This window comes from Lepisma saccharinum, chromosome 18, assembly GCF_977018435.1.
Source record: "Lepisma saccharinum chromosome 18, izLepSacc3.1, whole genome shotgun sequence".
NCBI classification, from domain to species: Eukaryota; Metazoa; Arthropoda; class Insecta; order Zygentoma; family Lepismatidae; genus Lepisma; species Lepisma saccharinum.
Window position 1 is genome coordinate 29,183,691 of NC_139246.1, and position 15,511 is coordinate 29,199,201.

At 37.2% G+C, this 15,511-nt stretch overlaps 1 protein-coding gene across 1 annotated transcript in view; it reads left to right on the forward strand.

Moving 5' to 3' along the window:
• Nucleotides 1-12,124, forward strand: part of LOC146002180 (odorant receptor coreceptor-like) — a 30,705-nt gene extending 18,581 nt beyond the window's left edge. Inside the window, exons 3-7 of the mRNA XM_083139896.1 lie at nucleotides 3,559-3,857; nucleotides 7,757-7,856; nucleotides 9,542-9,643; nucleotides 10,880-11,035; nucleotides 12,074-12,124. Of these exons, the coding sequence (XP_082996022.1) occupies nucleotides 3,559-3,857; nucleotides 7,757-7,856; nucleotides 9,542-9,643; nucleotides 10,880-11,035; nucleotides 12,074-12,124 (708 nt within the window). The remainder of the gene's footprint in view (nucleotides 1-3,558; nucleotides 3,858-7,756; nucleotides 7,857-9,541; nucleotides 9,644-10,879; nucleotides 11,036-12,073) is intronic.
• The last annotated feature ends 3,387 nt before the right edge of the window (nucleotides 12,125-15,511 follow it).

Genomic DNA, 15,511 nt, shown 5'->3' on the forward strand with positions numbered 1-15,511 from the left:
GATGCAATTTTGTAATTCAGTGGAATGTTAAAAACTTTCTGTTCTTGTTGTTCGGAGAAGTTAGTTCGTTATTTTGTAGATGATGTAGTGCGGTCTTGCGGATAATTTATAGCTACTCGCGGAAATACAGTATCGCAATGTAAAATACACATAAACGCCTAGTACAATTGAGACAAACCAAATCACAACATATTGTAACAACATAAGAGCTGAAAGGACAACGTTAAAATTCAAATTCAAATTTTCTTTAACATTAAGCGCCAGACCCAATTTCAAAAATTTATTGTCCAGGGCTAGGTGTTTCTTGAGACAAATATTAGTGTGTATAATAATATTAATACAAGCGGTCCCCTGAAATATTTTTTGTTATTAGAACGTTGTGAGGCCAAGTGCATCAAAATTATACACATTGATTTTATTTAGAATTACTTAATTTGCTTTCATTTTTTAAATTTTTATTAAACAAAATTATACAAAATATAATAAACAGTATATACTGGTATTTTATAGTAGTCTACTGATAGTAATAGATTAACAAAATTCAATGTAAAACATATATAGTTTACATGTATGGTTGTGGAAAAAGTATTGTTTTTATAAACAGTGCAAAAGAATGATAAAATCACCTGTTAAATATCAAACTTACAAAATAATATCATAAATGTGTTTAAGTTCAGCACCTTGGCGTAGTCACGTGCTTTAAGAAGAAACAGTCCAAACACATGAATTTCTCCTCCATACAGCCAGCACAGTTTGTGGTAACTTGCATTGAAATTCTTGCTGCATATGCTCATCCATTAGTTTCAGCAAACATCTTGTAGCATGTAAAACAGCGTCATCTTTTACTTCCAGCTTCCTTCAATACATGTGCACTTCCAGGAGAACTTCTCAGATAATTGTTTCGGTTTTGTGTGACGCCATAAGTCAACAGAAGTGCCAAATTTTTACGGAAGTCTGTTATTTGTTCAATGCCTCCTGCTATCTTCTTGAAAATGATGTGGGCATTTACAACCGCTTTGTTGGTACTTCAAATACATCTTTACTATACCACTTCACACTCTTTCTTATTGTTCTTGCGTAAGATGACATCTGATCTGATATATCATTAAACGATTTTGCTATATTATATTCCAAAAATGTTGATGGTTTTCTGGTTATTCCTCGTTTGTTGGCCACCTCCATCATTTTTGGAACATCTTTAGTAGTAAGGAAAACATGTCTCTTTTGTCTCTCCATTTCCCAACAATAACTTTTGTGTTGCTTTCCAAAACTCTCATTTCACACTTTTTCAATTCCGCTTGCACAACTGCTTTCGGATTTATTTTTCTGGACTTTTTCAATGTTCATCTCTTTGTAGATTGTTTGCCTGATTAGAAAAATTACATATATCGGTTTCTACCTCATTAGCACTTGGGGAAACACATTGTTCAATTGCTGTATCAAATTCAGAACTCACTTCACGTTTTCTTTTTCTGCCTGTAACATAAGTAAGCATATCATCAGAAGTGTCATTGTCACTACTTGGTATGTACTCAGAATCATCACCGTCACTAAGAGCACCCAGAACACTAGGTTCACTGAAGGAGTTTTCTTCAGGCTCGATTCATCGTCGTATGTCATCGGAATTTGCCATTTTTCTTCAAAAAACAAATTTCTAGCTACAAAGATGCAAAGGCAAAACGACCAGTTACACAAGGCTAATCAAATGAACAAAATTCTGAGATTCCCAGCATGAACTCCTGCCACCTGTATTGAAAATTACCGGATCATTGTTATATATGCTTTCTTTAGGGCCAGGAGAAACTAAATCTGCATTCATATGCCTGTTATTTGTGCATATAAGTGATACACAGGGCCTGGAAAACGGACTTAAACCGTGTATCATTTTGATGCATGCGGCCTGGTGGTAAATTTATTCACATGGCGCTTAACGTATTGAAGCGCGAAGTTCACCCAGTGGCTGTTCTCCCACCTAACCCAGTTTATATGTTTATCTCCTGTACATAAACCAAATAGAAAATAGAAAAATTGTTACATAGAAAAATTTAAAATAAAGAAACGCAAAGAGAGAAAAAGAACACATTTAAGCACACGAACTTATACATACATACTAAACATTCCTGAGCAGGAGATTCACGACCCCATTAAATGTACGAATTAGATAATGTAATTGAAGAAAAGGTTCAAGATTTAATTTATTTTCTCTCACTAGAATCAGTGTTTTCTTTGTGAGTATAGATTGTGCTCGTATAAGGAACTAACATCATTGGAAATTGAATGGAGTGCTGATGGACAATTTATGAAAAGTTCTAAAGTATACTCCAAGTCTGAGGAGACCTTATAGTAGACTTGAAATGTCCGTTCTTCCCCAATAAAGAATTTAAATTGGTTTGTTTCTTGTTTTAAGTTCACTTTATGCAGAGATAGGTTAATCGGGTCTGGACCTACAGTTTGTAGTGAGATCCAAACTACTTTGTGCCTCCAACGGGTATCGAACCTGGACCCCTTGATTACAAGGAGATGTTCTCCTGTAAGAAATAATGGTAAGTTTTTACTATGATAAAAGCAGGACAACGTAACAATTGTATACATTCTGTCTAGTGTTGGATTAGGCAACCTGTCACGCAGGACAGATGAACGTTTCTGTTTGACTGTCGACTAAAGTTTAATATACTTACGTAACCACAAAAGTATTGAAAATATCTAGATACCAGCAGTAGGAAACACACGAAAATTCACGTCAGCTCTAGAAGAAATTCTAAGTTGATGTATTTTTTTCAAATTTGTAATATTACAGCGTTTTTTTCGAAACGAGTTGAAAATTTGATAACATACCTTGCTAATATCAATTGTATGCGACAAAAATAACTTGAATGACTCAGGGTCTCTGTTTTGTGTGGGGCTGGAGGGGGCATCACAAAAACTTTTCACATCAGAAATGTAAAACATGGTGAATTTTTAAGGCAGAAATAATTCAACCTTGGCTCCATATGAATATATCGAGTTGTATGTTAAAAAAACAGTTGCGAGATAGAAAAATCTACTACAAACACTAAAGTAATCGATAACTCTTAGAGACAGAAAAGTGAAATTTAAACGACTGAATATCTACGTCTTTTTTCTTAACTCAGTCTTAGTAACATCAACTAGTGCATGTGTCTGTCAATGGAAATGAAACAATACAGGGTCAAATATTGGACTATCTTATCGTTCGAAATGTACAACAAAAGTTGCAAATATATAAAATTTGTGAGTGAAAAATGCCTAAAAATATGAACGTTACTCAACATATATTTTTTCGATTAACACTTCGCATTTGTTGAATTCAACAATGAAACCTACGGATTTCCCAGAAAGTACCATAGAAACAAAGATAATATATAGTATATTTAACTCTCACAGACTGTAACAAACAAATTAACCTTCTTGTCAATTCGTTCAAAAACTACTTCATTAAAAAAGTATAACGAAGTCGGTTCTAATGAATGCCCATGAAGTGTAACGTGGTGTCAGTATTTTAAATCACAGCGTTTTTGAACTACTCTTTTTTATTTTCAGTTATACTGGATGTTGTTCGTCATTTTGCAAATGACTACATTCGACATCACGCTGTGCTCATGCCTTAACCATGTTTGCAACCAGATACGTCACTTGAAGGAGATTGTGGCGGAAGTGGTGGAATTGGGGCGTGATCAGAATGAACCAAAGGAAATTCTAGAATGTAATGATTATAGGGAATCAAGTGTGAGCGAAGTCAATGCAGTGGCATTGTACAACCACAACACTCCACTGGATAGGAAATATCTTGTACAATCAGCGATAGCGTACTGGACCAAAAGACATCGAGAGACCATACGGTAGGCATGCATATTTGGTAGGAAAGGGTTTCATGTATTTAGTATATAATAAGGGGAAACACATGAAATAATGCTCCCGCACCCGTAATAATTTCAGGGGTATGCGATTATTGTCCTGGTAACTTTAAAATACTACATGTGCAGTGACTGATCTACAAATTTTGGGCCCTTCCGTAAAATATTACTAAAGGCCTCTTCTATGTAAGATACACGTACTTGTGAAAGAACACGTCAAAGCCTTTGCTGTTTTTCAGTTTCTTCAATGTATGTGTGCAAATTCGTGCGCGCACACACACACACACACACACTATATATACATATATATATGTACCTATATACACACCTTCCATTTGAAAAATTGTCTTATTTTTTGTTGGCGTCGCATTCTACTCCGTTTGGATAATCGCGACGATGAGAATGATAGGATTAAATTTAGGAAGGAACACTTACATAGAACACCCATGCCCAGGATACTCTGATTAGAACCTGGTACCTCGGTCGTTGCACGTTGTGCTAACCACTCCACCACGAAGGTAGACATATCTCTGGAGAGCTAGGTAGAATTGTGTTGTAATCTTCACACAGAAGTTTTTTAAAGTCATGTGGAGATGAAACGTTTTGGTATGTCACTTTGGATAGCTGTTTAAAGAGACAACAATTCAGCTGGTAGTAATGAACTAATACCTGATTCATAACATTTCTGTAATTGGTCTGTTTTTGCTATCAGTTCGTCATGCGTTGGCTTGGGTATGCTGTAGTGTTTAGATTAGTCATTCAGGTTTAAGGGCCCCCAAAGTAAATAGTAATTTCGTCATTTCCTAGAGATTTTCGTCCCTTGCTCCGCCGTGTTGGACTTCAATGTAATAAGAACCGTTTCACCTTTTAATTCACATGTACGTACCGTATAATCTGTATCCCTAGTTCCACACCACATATCTAGGGAAGAAACACTTACGATTAGATAGAAATCAATGTTAGTGGTATGGAGCCTTAAACAGAAATTATTAACAGAAAACTATTGCATTTTAGCCAATTTAAAATTAACAACAAATTCTTTCACATTACAATATTTTGGTGGTATTTTCTTCTTCGTTGTGTGGTGATGTACACATTAATACGTTTATTGATTTACAAACACATATTTGAATATGTGAACGGCTTGGCAAGGGCTCCCTAAAGGATTGCTCATCCCCTCCCCCGCACTGGGGTTTTTTGCGGTTCATAGATCCGGCACTTGACATGTGTGTCTTGTATGTGTTCGTGAACTTGTGTATTTCATGTGCTTGTGAGTTTTTTTTATTGTATCACCAGTGTATGTCGTGATTGTATTTTTTTGCGTTTGTATGTGATAATAAATTATTGTGAAGTCTGATGGTTAAGGGGTTTTGAATCAAAAGGTACAATATTTAATTGAGTATTGTTAATGAGGATATTAGCGTAGTTAAGAATAGACACAGACTAGTCTGATTTAGGGTAGGTTTTATATTGAGTGTGTGTAACGAAATGAAATACATAAAAAAGAACAAGAAAGGAAGAGACTGATAATTATGAGATATACCTGTGTGGTTTAATATAAAGTCAAGGAAACCTAAACCTAACCAAGGGCCTAAAGGTTGCCCGAGTCGTAAGTACCTTTTTGGATACGTGAAATGAATTTCAATTTCATTGTTTATGGGCCTCCCAGATGGTTCAGTGGTAGCGTCGTCACCTTGTAATAAAGGGGTCCAGGGTTTATACCCGATGAAGGCACATAGTGGTTCGAATCTTACTTTAACTGTAGATCCAGTCCCGATTAGCTTTACTGTGAAGAAAGTGGACTTAAAACACCAAATAAATCCAACGGTGTTTATAATTTATAGTTTATATTTTAATAAAATTTTAATATAAAGAATGTTTAAAGAATGTTCATGTTATTATTATAGTTTCGTACATTTGGTTGTTATGCTCTAGTTTTCGGTATCCAGAAACATATCATTTTCTTTCTTATATGAAGCGTGTGCTCTAAAATACCCTTTCAATATTATCAGGATGTCATTCTTTGTAGTCAAAGGAGCACGCCTCCCATAAACTCTTTTTTCAACTCCAGCTGTTTCTGTGGAAATTGCAATTTACAATATTTGCACCTTCTAATTGTATCGTGATAAGACCAGTGCCATTCCCAGGCAATTTCGTTTTGGGTGGTCTCAAATGTGAACAAATTATTTTTGAGTGCTAATGTTTTTCATTCTCTCTCTTTCTATCTCACTCCTCTATCTCTTTCTTCTGTTTCTCTATGCTTTCGATCTATATTTCACTCTTTCTCCTGATTCTCTAACACTTTCCTCTTCTGTATCTTTCCCTTTCTTTTGCAGGTCTAGGTACCCAAAACCCTTTCTGCGACTACAAGAAATGACCACTCCTTAGGCGATATAGTGTTCCTAAACTTCTTGTTCTCATTGGCCTGTAATTCAATAATTGTCTAGGCAAACGACTATCTCACATCCTGAGAACATATTGATTCCTCTATAACTGATATTTTTGAATTTCGTCCACCACTGCTGCTACTTTCCTTTTATTTTGCATTTCTTCGCTTCTAACTTTGTCTAGTACGGTTACTCCCTTTAAATACAGCGAAAATCATCTCATTTTTGAACAATTTGTTCTGGTAATATCATCCTGACGAAGAGTAAATATTAGCTACCATATGGTTTTGAAATTATGTTAAGGTATCTAATTTGAATTGCTTTTCCTATTTGTATTTCATTTCTTTTCAAAAATTACATTTAATATATTATATTTTACACATATTTCCCAACATCTTTTTTATGTTCGAAATATGAAATATGGGTTCCCAAATATGCAAATTTGTTGGCTCTTCAATTATTTTATCACTATTTTTATTGTATAAAGTATTTTATAATTTTTTGCCAATGACTTGTTTCTTGCTCTTAAATTTTCATGATATGATTTATAAGAATGGATTTTCTCTTTTATATATGCATTTCCTCCTCCGTTTTCTATGACTTCCTATTACATTCTCTCGATTTATGTTTGTCATTCTTTTTCTCCCTCCCTCTCTGTGATATTTCTCCTATTATAAGTGATTCCCATGTAGGCTATTTGCGTTAGCAGAAAGCGTCTAAACTCATTTTAAAGTGGGCAAAAGTCCACCTTCGCCCGTTTCTAAAATATTATCCATGTGTCACGGAATGCATCTTCAAATGTTAATTCCTTGGGGGAGAGATGTAAGTAAATGCCTACGTAACGTGTATTTCACAAAACACTTTTCAGCAGAAAAAATATTCAGTACATCACAATTAACCTTTACTCAGTTCTGAGAAATGTCAGTTTCCCTTATTAAACAAATGTTTGAAATCTGAGTAATGTCATACGTTATGTAATTAGCATTACATATTATCAACGAAAAGGTTTAAAGACGACACAGACAGTGATCCTATCCAGGGGATCCGCACTATAGTTAGTCGAAGTGTATTGTCAGCAATATTCAAACTCGGTTTATTAAAACTACGTATTTAATTGTGTCATTTTAATAGTAATAAGTTAAGCGTTGCCCAAAATGTTGTTTGGATCCTTTGGGAACACCCTCTGGATCGTTTTAACACCAACGTTTGTTTTAGTGTACGAAAATATCTGACGTAAACCAAAGTGTTACAAAGTAGGAGAAAGGAGATGTATAAAGGAAACTAATTTTTTGAAAATAATAATAATAATATTGAGTAAAATTCACAGTTCGGATCACCCAGTGTATTATTATTAATCAGACAAGTTGTTCCTACTTGTAGTTAATCCGTTTTGAAAATACTAGTATGCTTCGACATTACAGAGATATATTTTGTGTGTGTGTGGCTGAATATGACAAAATTCAAATTATTATTATTATTTTTTTCAATATTTTGTAGGTTCATGGGTGCCGTGGACAACGTTTTTGGATTTCCACTGATGCTGTATATGCTTCTGGAAATGATTGCGGCTACGTTGGTTGTCTTTGAAGCAAGTAAGGTGAGTGTCCAGAATTCACAGACGATCTTGTTTTGATGTATATTGGAGGCATACGGATGCTAGTAGTAGATTCATTGTTTGGTAGATTTTGTAAATATCACTTCCTTACATGAAAGCGTGGCTGAGTGGTAAGTTGCAAGACCAAAATCTCTAACTCTAAACCTGGATGAGGGCCTAGACATTTCCCAAATCTGATCCTCTTACTGAATGTTCACATTGGAATCGATTCAGTCCGAACCTTTACTCGCCCGTGATAAGGTAACGATGTAGTGCTCAGATTGCATCGGAAAAATCGTTAATTTGCTTCGAGGGTTAGAAGCGCAGAATATATCAAAACCGCAGAGATAATATTACTGTTGGAAAATTTGTCATTGAAGATATTAAATTATAGGGTGAGAGAGGTGAATTAACGAGTTTTTAGACAAGAGGGATGATTAAGGTAGCACGTCTTATTTTCATATCCCTGGAACAATTCTCGCTTGTCTGCCCATCCGGCTATCCGCGTCGATGAGGATGAATAATGATAAATGCATGCTTTGATGAAGGACAAAGAAGCACTCACACACACACGTCCACACCTAGTTCAGGAATCATAAGATGGATATTTCTAACGGTCACACATTTATTGTGCATATACATACATACATAATTGATTGATTTTGGTATCAGCATATTTGGCCTTTTTGACTGTCACGCAATAAGGGAAAATTAAAAAAAACAGCTAAAAACTAAAAAAATAAGGGCGGAACTCTAACAAGAAAATAAAACATCTCTGTTATATACTACTGTATTCAACTTGTGAAACTAATTCATTAATTCAAAGCTTAACAGTGAATGAGTTGGACTTTTGGGTGCTTTACTAGAAGGTCACCCCTTACAGCACACACACACACAAACACAGACACACACACACACACAGCTTAAATTCAGAGCATATTAACATCGGAGGCTTTAAAGGGGCGCTAAGCACACAGAAGGACTTACTGAGGAAACAGTGACCTACTGGCCGTAGGTGGAGACGTCAGAGTCTCCTTGGCAGCTTGGCAATAGCCGTACGATATTAAGCCACAGTATCCTTGCTCTCACCTGTTTCAATTCTTGATTGGTGTCTTCCTCAACGGTATAGGTTCGCCATTCAAGTCAAAACTTTCTATGGTCCACGTTTAACATTCACAAGTGAATGTCGTAAAGTGTTGTTTAAAGATAGCCCAGCAGTACATCTCTTGTGTATTGAGCCTAAAGAAAAACAAATGATGTGGTTCCAATGCTGAGGACGGTGAAACACGACTTTGCACACTACCTCTGCCCCAGTCTGCAAGCCTTCATTTATTTACATGGTGTTGTTTGTGGAGCCGTTTTCAACCCTGTACTCCAGTATAAATGTTCGATCGAAACAGGCTTCAATGTGATCCTATCTATCCTTATTTCATCAATTCACCCTTAATCCCAGTTGTAATCATTACATTTATGGAAGTGTAAAATAGGCGTAAAATAGTAAAATTATTAATGTAAATACCAGGAAATTATCAACGAATCTTTGATACAATTTCAAATGCTCATTTATGTGTAGATATAAACAAATTTAAGTATAAACTAACACCTTTCAAAAACAGATTTTTGTTGTTTGGAATCGTTACTTTGAATTACCTAGAATGTTAATCTGATCAATGCTTCATTTTTTTCAGGACAAACAGATGACTTTCATTGCAAATGTCCATGGATACATAATTCTCATCTTCTCTGGAGTTTTCCTTTTCTGTTATTTTGGTCAAAAAGTTATTGACGAGGTACGTAAATATTTAACTACAGTTAGCTCTTAGCGAACCATCAGGCATTCTGTAATGCTACACACGCACACTATTGTCAACGCCAACTATGCAGGCGGTTATTAGAGAGCGTGCGGAAAGCAGTCAATAGCAGTGTTCAGTCAGTTACAATGTCGCCAAATCATCATTCCCATGCTTATGGTGGCAGAGAAAGGAAGAACAAAACCACCATAATCACATTCCTTGCTGGTTTCCGTCTAAGTATAGTGGACAAAATCTGGCAGTTGTCATTTTAGATTTGAAGACTAAAATTGGTCAACACTGTAAGTGCCACAAGAATTCAAACACCGTTTTCCACGTCAAACTGTGAAATGTACCATACTTAATAATGTGGTAAACGTGGAAAGTGGCTGGTAGGCCTCTAAGTAGTTCAAAGGGTGTGTAAAAAGGCACTAGTGTGAACGTTCGTACGGGCTGATGTGCTGAACGATGCGATTTCCCAACACTTTCGCTTTTGGCACTTACAACGTTTACCAGATTTAGGCCTCGTTCGTTGACAACGCTACCGCTCTCCAATCATAAGACAGAAGATTTACTCGCTTTTTTAGCTTATGGGTACATTAAATGTTTGTGAGAAAATTTTGTATTATTGCTTAAAATACTATTTAGCCCTCATTTGCGATCTAAAAGAGGAACTAGAAGTGTGATGTAAATTTTTCATATCTGCAAAGGATGACACACTAGAAAAATGGCATACTAGAAAATAACAACAATTAATAATAATAATAATATAATAATAATATTGTATATCCTTCGGATAAATGGCCCTGTGGCCGAGCGGTTAGCACATCTCGCTGCGACGCCAAGGGTCCCGGGTTCGAATCCTGGTCGGGCTTGGTTGTTTGTGAATGTCCATTCATCAATTTCATCCTTTCATCACTCATCCTCATCTTCGCAAATTAGCCAAGAGGCACAAAACGCGAAGTAAAATAAACTAAATCAATCAATCAATCAAACCTTCGGATAAATGCATTATTGCCAAAATTATCAATGGAGTAATTGTTTTACTAGTAACTCATAAATTTGTTTCTCATGAGTGTTTCATATGATATTCTACGTCAGTGATTAAAAAACATTAATTTCTACTTGCAGCCAGTGTTCTCTTCGCTGATAGAGAAGAATGCACAATGCAAGTCTAAAATTGGTAATCTAATTTACAGTGTCGTTATGACTAAGCGTGATATTACTTCCTTTCAGAGTACTTCATTGCTAAGAACTCTGTATGACACCCCGTGGTATGATACATCGGAAGAAGTCCAAGTCTTTCTCAAGATTGTCACGGAGCAATGCAAGAAGCCTTTGGCCTTCTCTGGAGGGATGTTCTTCAAACTATCTTATGACTTCTTCTCTGCGGTGAGTCTGAATTAAAATGTATTCGATTTTCAATAAAAAATTATACTCTTCAATCATAGTCGTAGCTAAATTCCTGCGCTATGGCATGAGTACTTCATGAAAAGAGCCGTTGATGAAAAAAGTACGATACAGTACAAAGTCTGCGGGTAACAGAATTTCTTCAGTGGATGACTGCCTTTTCTTTGGGAAGTTCTCGTGTTGACTTCTAGCCACATTTAAAACCTTGCATCCCTGGAAGCATTTAAGTTTCGAAGTACAGTCTGTGGAACTGTATGAAATGCAAAAAATTCTTCCGCCGTTTCAGTGTCATGTTACTTCATACTTTCCACTGCATGCAATAGGAATCTCAGCTGAACATTTTTCGCAGTGAACATCACTATACGTTTTCCCTCGCTTAGAGAATGGATAAAGAGATTTCAATTCTGAATTAAAACCACATTTCCTCCGAGGAGATATCTCCACCCCAAAACGTTTCAATATAAGACATACACTTCAGGAAAGACACTTCCAATCCACGCAACCCGGCAACAGGCAACAGGCAACAACTGACCCTTCTGTTCGCAACTGTCCGCTACTCTGTAGCTAAGCATTATTTGCCTAGCACATATTTATTCCCGGTAACACGACAATACAAAAGTTCGAGAAACAAAACTCGTATGTTACATGAACTGTTGACATAAAAAAAGAAAAGAAAATAGAAATATATATATAAAAAAATATATTTGGATTTCGGTGTAGAAAGCAGCACATGTCGCAGAACATATTTAAAAAACGACATATCCTAATTTTTGTACATGTATTCGCATTCTTCAGGACAGCCCATTAAAAAAAATGGACCGTACTTAGAAAATCAGGAAGAATAGTCATACTAGTATTAGAAAAAGTAAATACAAAAGCTCTGGGCAATGGATCATGTCCAAAGTGATTTTCCGATTTATTATAACAGCAAAAAAAAAGCTCTGGACTCTTTTAGCCGTAAGCTTAGAATACAATCTATTTTTCATTTTTTAATTAAATATTTTTTTATATTTATTTCAGTTGCTGGGTTCAGTTGCTACATACTACATGTTTCTGGTGCAGATCAAGTGAATTCGACGTAATTCCATGTTGTATTTGTTGCAACAAGTCATGTGGTTTACATTGAATTAATGTGTAATTCCAATATGTACTAAATACGTTACAACATAACCCTGTGTTAGTAAATATATACTCGTATGTATTGTTGATGTAGATTGTATTTGTTTCACTGTATTTAATTTTTTATGTGAATGAACAAAATGTACACGTCCTTGCATTACGTAAACAAATATAATAGAATGTGAAGTTTTCCACTTTTATAAGCATTTGGAAGAAAACACAAGTTAGTATTATAATTGTGAAACTGAACAGAACTGCTTACGAACAGGGGTCTTGCTTGTCGTAATAAACTCTATTTATTATTGTCATTATATATTGTTACTGATTCGGTCCGTACGAAGTGTACAAATTTGTGTACAAATTTGTAGCTGAACTTGGGAAAATAAATTTCACTAAATTGAAATTGAATGTTTTGTTACAAACATTTGCACTAATGTGGATCCGTCTCGCCAATCACCTAGATGTGGTGTAGTAGTGGTTAGTCCGTCGCTGTGAGAAGCTTGGGTTGGATTACCGAGGAAAACTGAATGGGTATAGCAGGCCCTTAACGAGGTCATCAAGTACAGTGAGTACTTCCCGAGGTAAATATACTGTTCAAAAGAATTCATATCTTTTCTGCCGTTATTAAAATACACTATACTGCTCATCATGAATCAGATGACGAGAGGTTTCCCACCGAACGAAAGCCACCACCGAACGAACGCCACCGACGAAGCCTCTTCACACTATCCTTTACGATCCTTGTACGATTCCACATTACCGCTGCTCGTTATTAATTTCGCAAATGGCTACAAGCGTCCTCAGTCAAAAATGCCGTGAGAAGACCACGCCTGATGTAAAGTGCAATTTGAAAAATATATATTTGGCTGAAAATATTCATAAAACCATAAATTATTAAGTCATGTGGAAATTGTGGCATCTGCATGGAAAGATAGTTAGTTATATTCCGAATTCAGATTGAGAATAGCAAACTAGTAATGTCTCCTCTTCAGTAACGGGACTGAGCTGTAACTTAAGAGCCCGCCCTGCTACCACCTCTGCCCAGACAACAAGTAAAACTAGGCACTTAAATATTCTTTTAAAGCTAATATACAGGGGTTGGACAAAAATATGGAAACACCTGGTATAAAACAGGTAGCCATTTCAAACACGATTTGCGTCTGAATGGTAGGTGGCGCTGTGGTCACTGGCACTTCCTGCGAGGTATACACCCTGGCCAACCTGACAGATGGGCCAGTTATAGTTCAGCGACCTGTCCGTGCAGGTTATCGTGAATCATGTCTGAGCTGACAAGAGTTTCAAAGAGGGCAAATTGTGTGTGCGCGTATGGTGGGAGCTTTCGTGACGAAAGTAGCGGAAATGTTTGGTGTATCAAGAGGCACAGTCTCGAATTTCATGACTGCCTACGAAACTTCCGGAAAAACCGCATCAGCGAAACAGTGTGTGTTGCGTGACAGAGACACACGCACATTGGGTAGGATTGTGACCAAGCAGAAGATCACTACGGCTCCAAAGGTCACTGCTGAGCTGAATACAGTGCTTACAAACCCTGTTAGCGTCAAAATAGTCAGAAGAGAACTCCACAAGCAATGTATTCATGGCAGATCTGCAAATCCCAAACTACTCGTGACTGTTGACCATGCCGCTAGATGGAGACAGTGGTGCAACGCCCATAAAAAACTGGACAATGGAGCAGTGGAAGAGTGTAATGTGGTCTGATGAGTCATCCTTTACATTGTTTCCAACTGCTAGCCTAGTGTACGTGTGGAGAACGCCAGCACAAGCGTACGATACAGACTGTCTGTTACCGAGAGTGAAGCATGGCGGTGGTTCAGTGATGATTTGGGCAGCCATCTCCTGGTATTCTGCCGGACCCATCATCACCCTGCATGGACATGTCACTGCCAGGGACTACGTAACCATTTTGAGTGACCAGCTGCATCCCATGGTGCAAACTTTGTTCCCAGATGGTGATGCCGTGTTTCAAGATGACAGAGCCCCTGTTCATACAGCTCACATCGTCCTGGACTGGTTTGATGAGCACGAAGATGAAGTGTCACATTTGCCATGGCCTCCACAATCGCCAGATCTCAATATTATTGAGCTCCTGTGGTCGGTTTTGGATACCAAAACCCGCTACCCACCACCATCATCTCTACAACAACTTGCAGCTGCTTTGCAGGAAGAATGATACAACATCCCTTTGACAACCATAAGCGATCTGTATTTGTCCATTCCACGTCGATTGCAGGCCGTTCTGCGTGTCAAAGGTGGTCCTACTCGATATTAATAAAGGTAATGTGCATTTCTGCAGGTGTTTCTATATTTTTGTCCAACCCCTGTATATTCTCTGTTTTGTATACTACATGTAACTGCCCGCAATAAAATATTCCTCTGCCTAAACACTTGTGTCTTTCTGATGCCCACAGTCTTCATGTCGTAGTTCTCCAAAATGCCATCTCAGCGCAAAACTATATGCAACATGAAATTGTTGATTTCAGGCAGCGCACCAGTCATTCATCTAATGATCATTTATCCTCAACATGTCCATTGGCGGATTTAGGGGAAGTGACACGGGAACACGTGATCTTCATAAATGTGAATACTAAATCTCATTTAAAGTATTGATATTATTGTACCCCAACAAACAATAATTGTTCGAACGACCTTCGGACCTTCAGACAACCAAATAACAAACGTAGTATTGTAGTCCTTCTTCAAGCTCTGAGAACTGCAGATATTGTCGATCAGATAGATATCGTATAACACCCATATATTTTATTAAAACAGAAATACAATTTCTCTCGATTCTTGGCTATCAGAATCCCAGTCAGGAAACAGACACAGGAATCCAAGGAATGCTGCGTAATGTAGTTACATCAGTCCTGATGGTTACTCTGCGCAATAAACAAATACAAGGAAGTTAACCGGTGGATCGACCCGGAATTGACGGCAACAATCCTTGGAGGATAAAGAGTGAGGATTCTGAAACTCCGGGGTCATTCGTCATTCGTCATTCTTTCAGTTAACACAGCAGACAGAGGTTATTGGTCAGACCATAGGAGAGCGGTGTGTGTAGCCTCTACAATCGGTCACTCTACGCGTCGGACGCATGTGCTGTATGTCATCGGGGAAGGTAAGGTCATAAGTATGATGCACTCAATATGAGCATCGTGTGTGATGCGACAAACGTCCAACCTCTAATACATTTCGTTCTAGACGCGCTTGAAACTGGTTTTCATTTATGGGATCCACAGCCATGTTGACGTTATCATAACTACGTATATCGCTGTGATAGTGTGGTGTCGCCCCGCCGTGCATAAAAATGAAGTCTTCTTG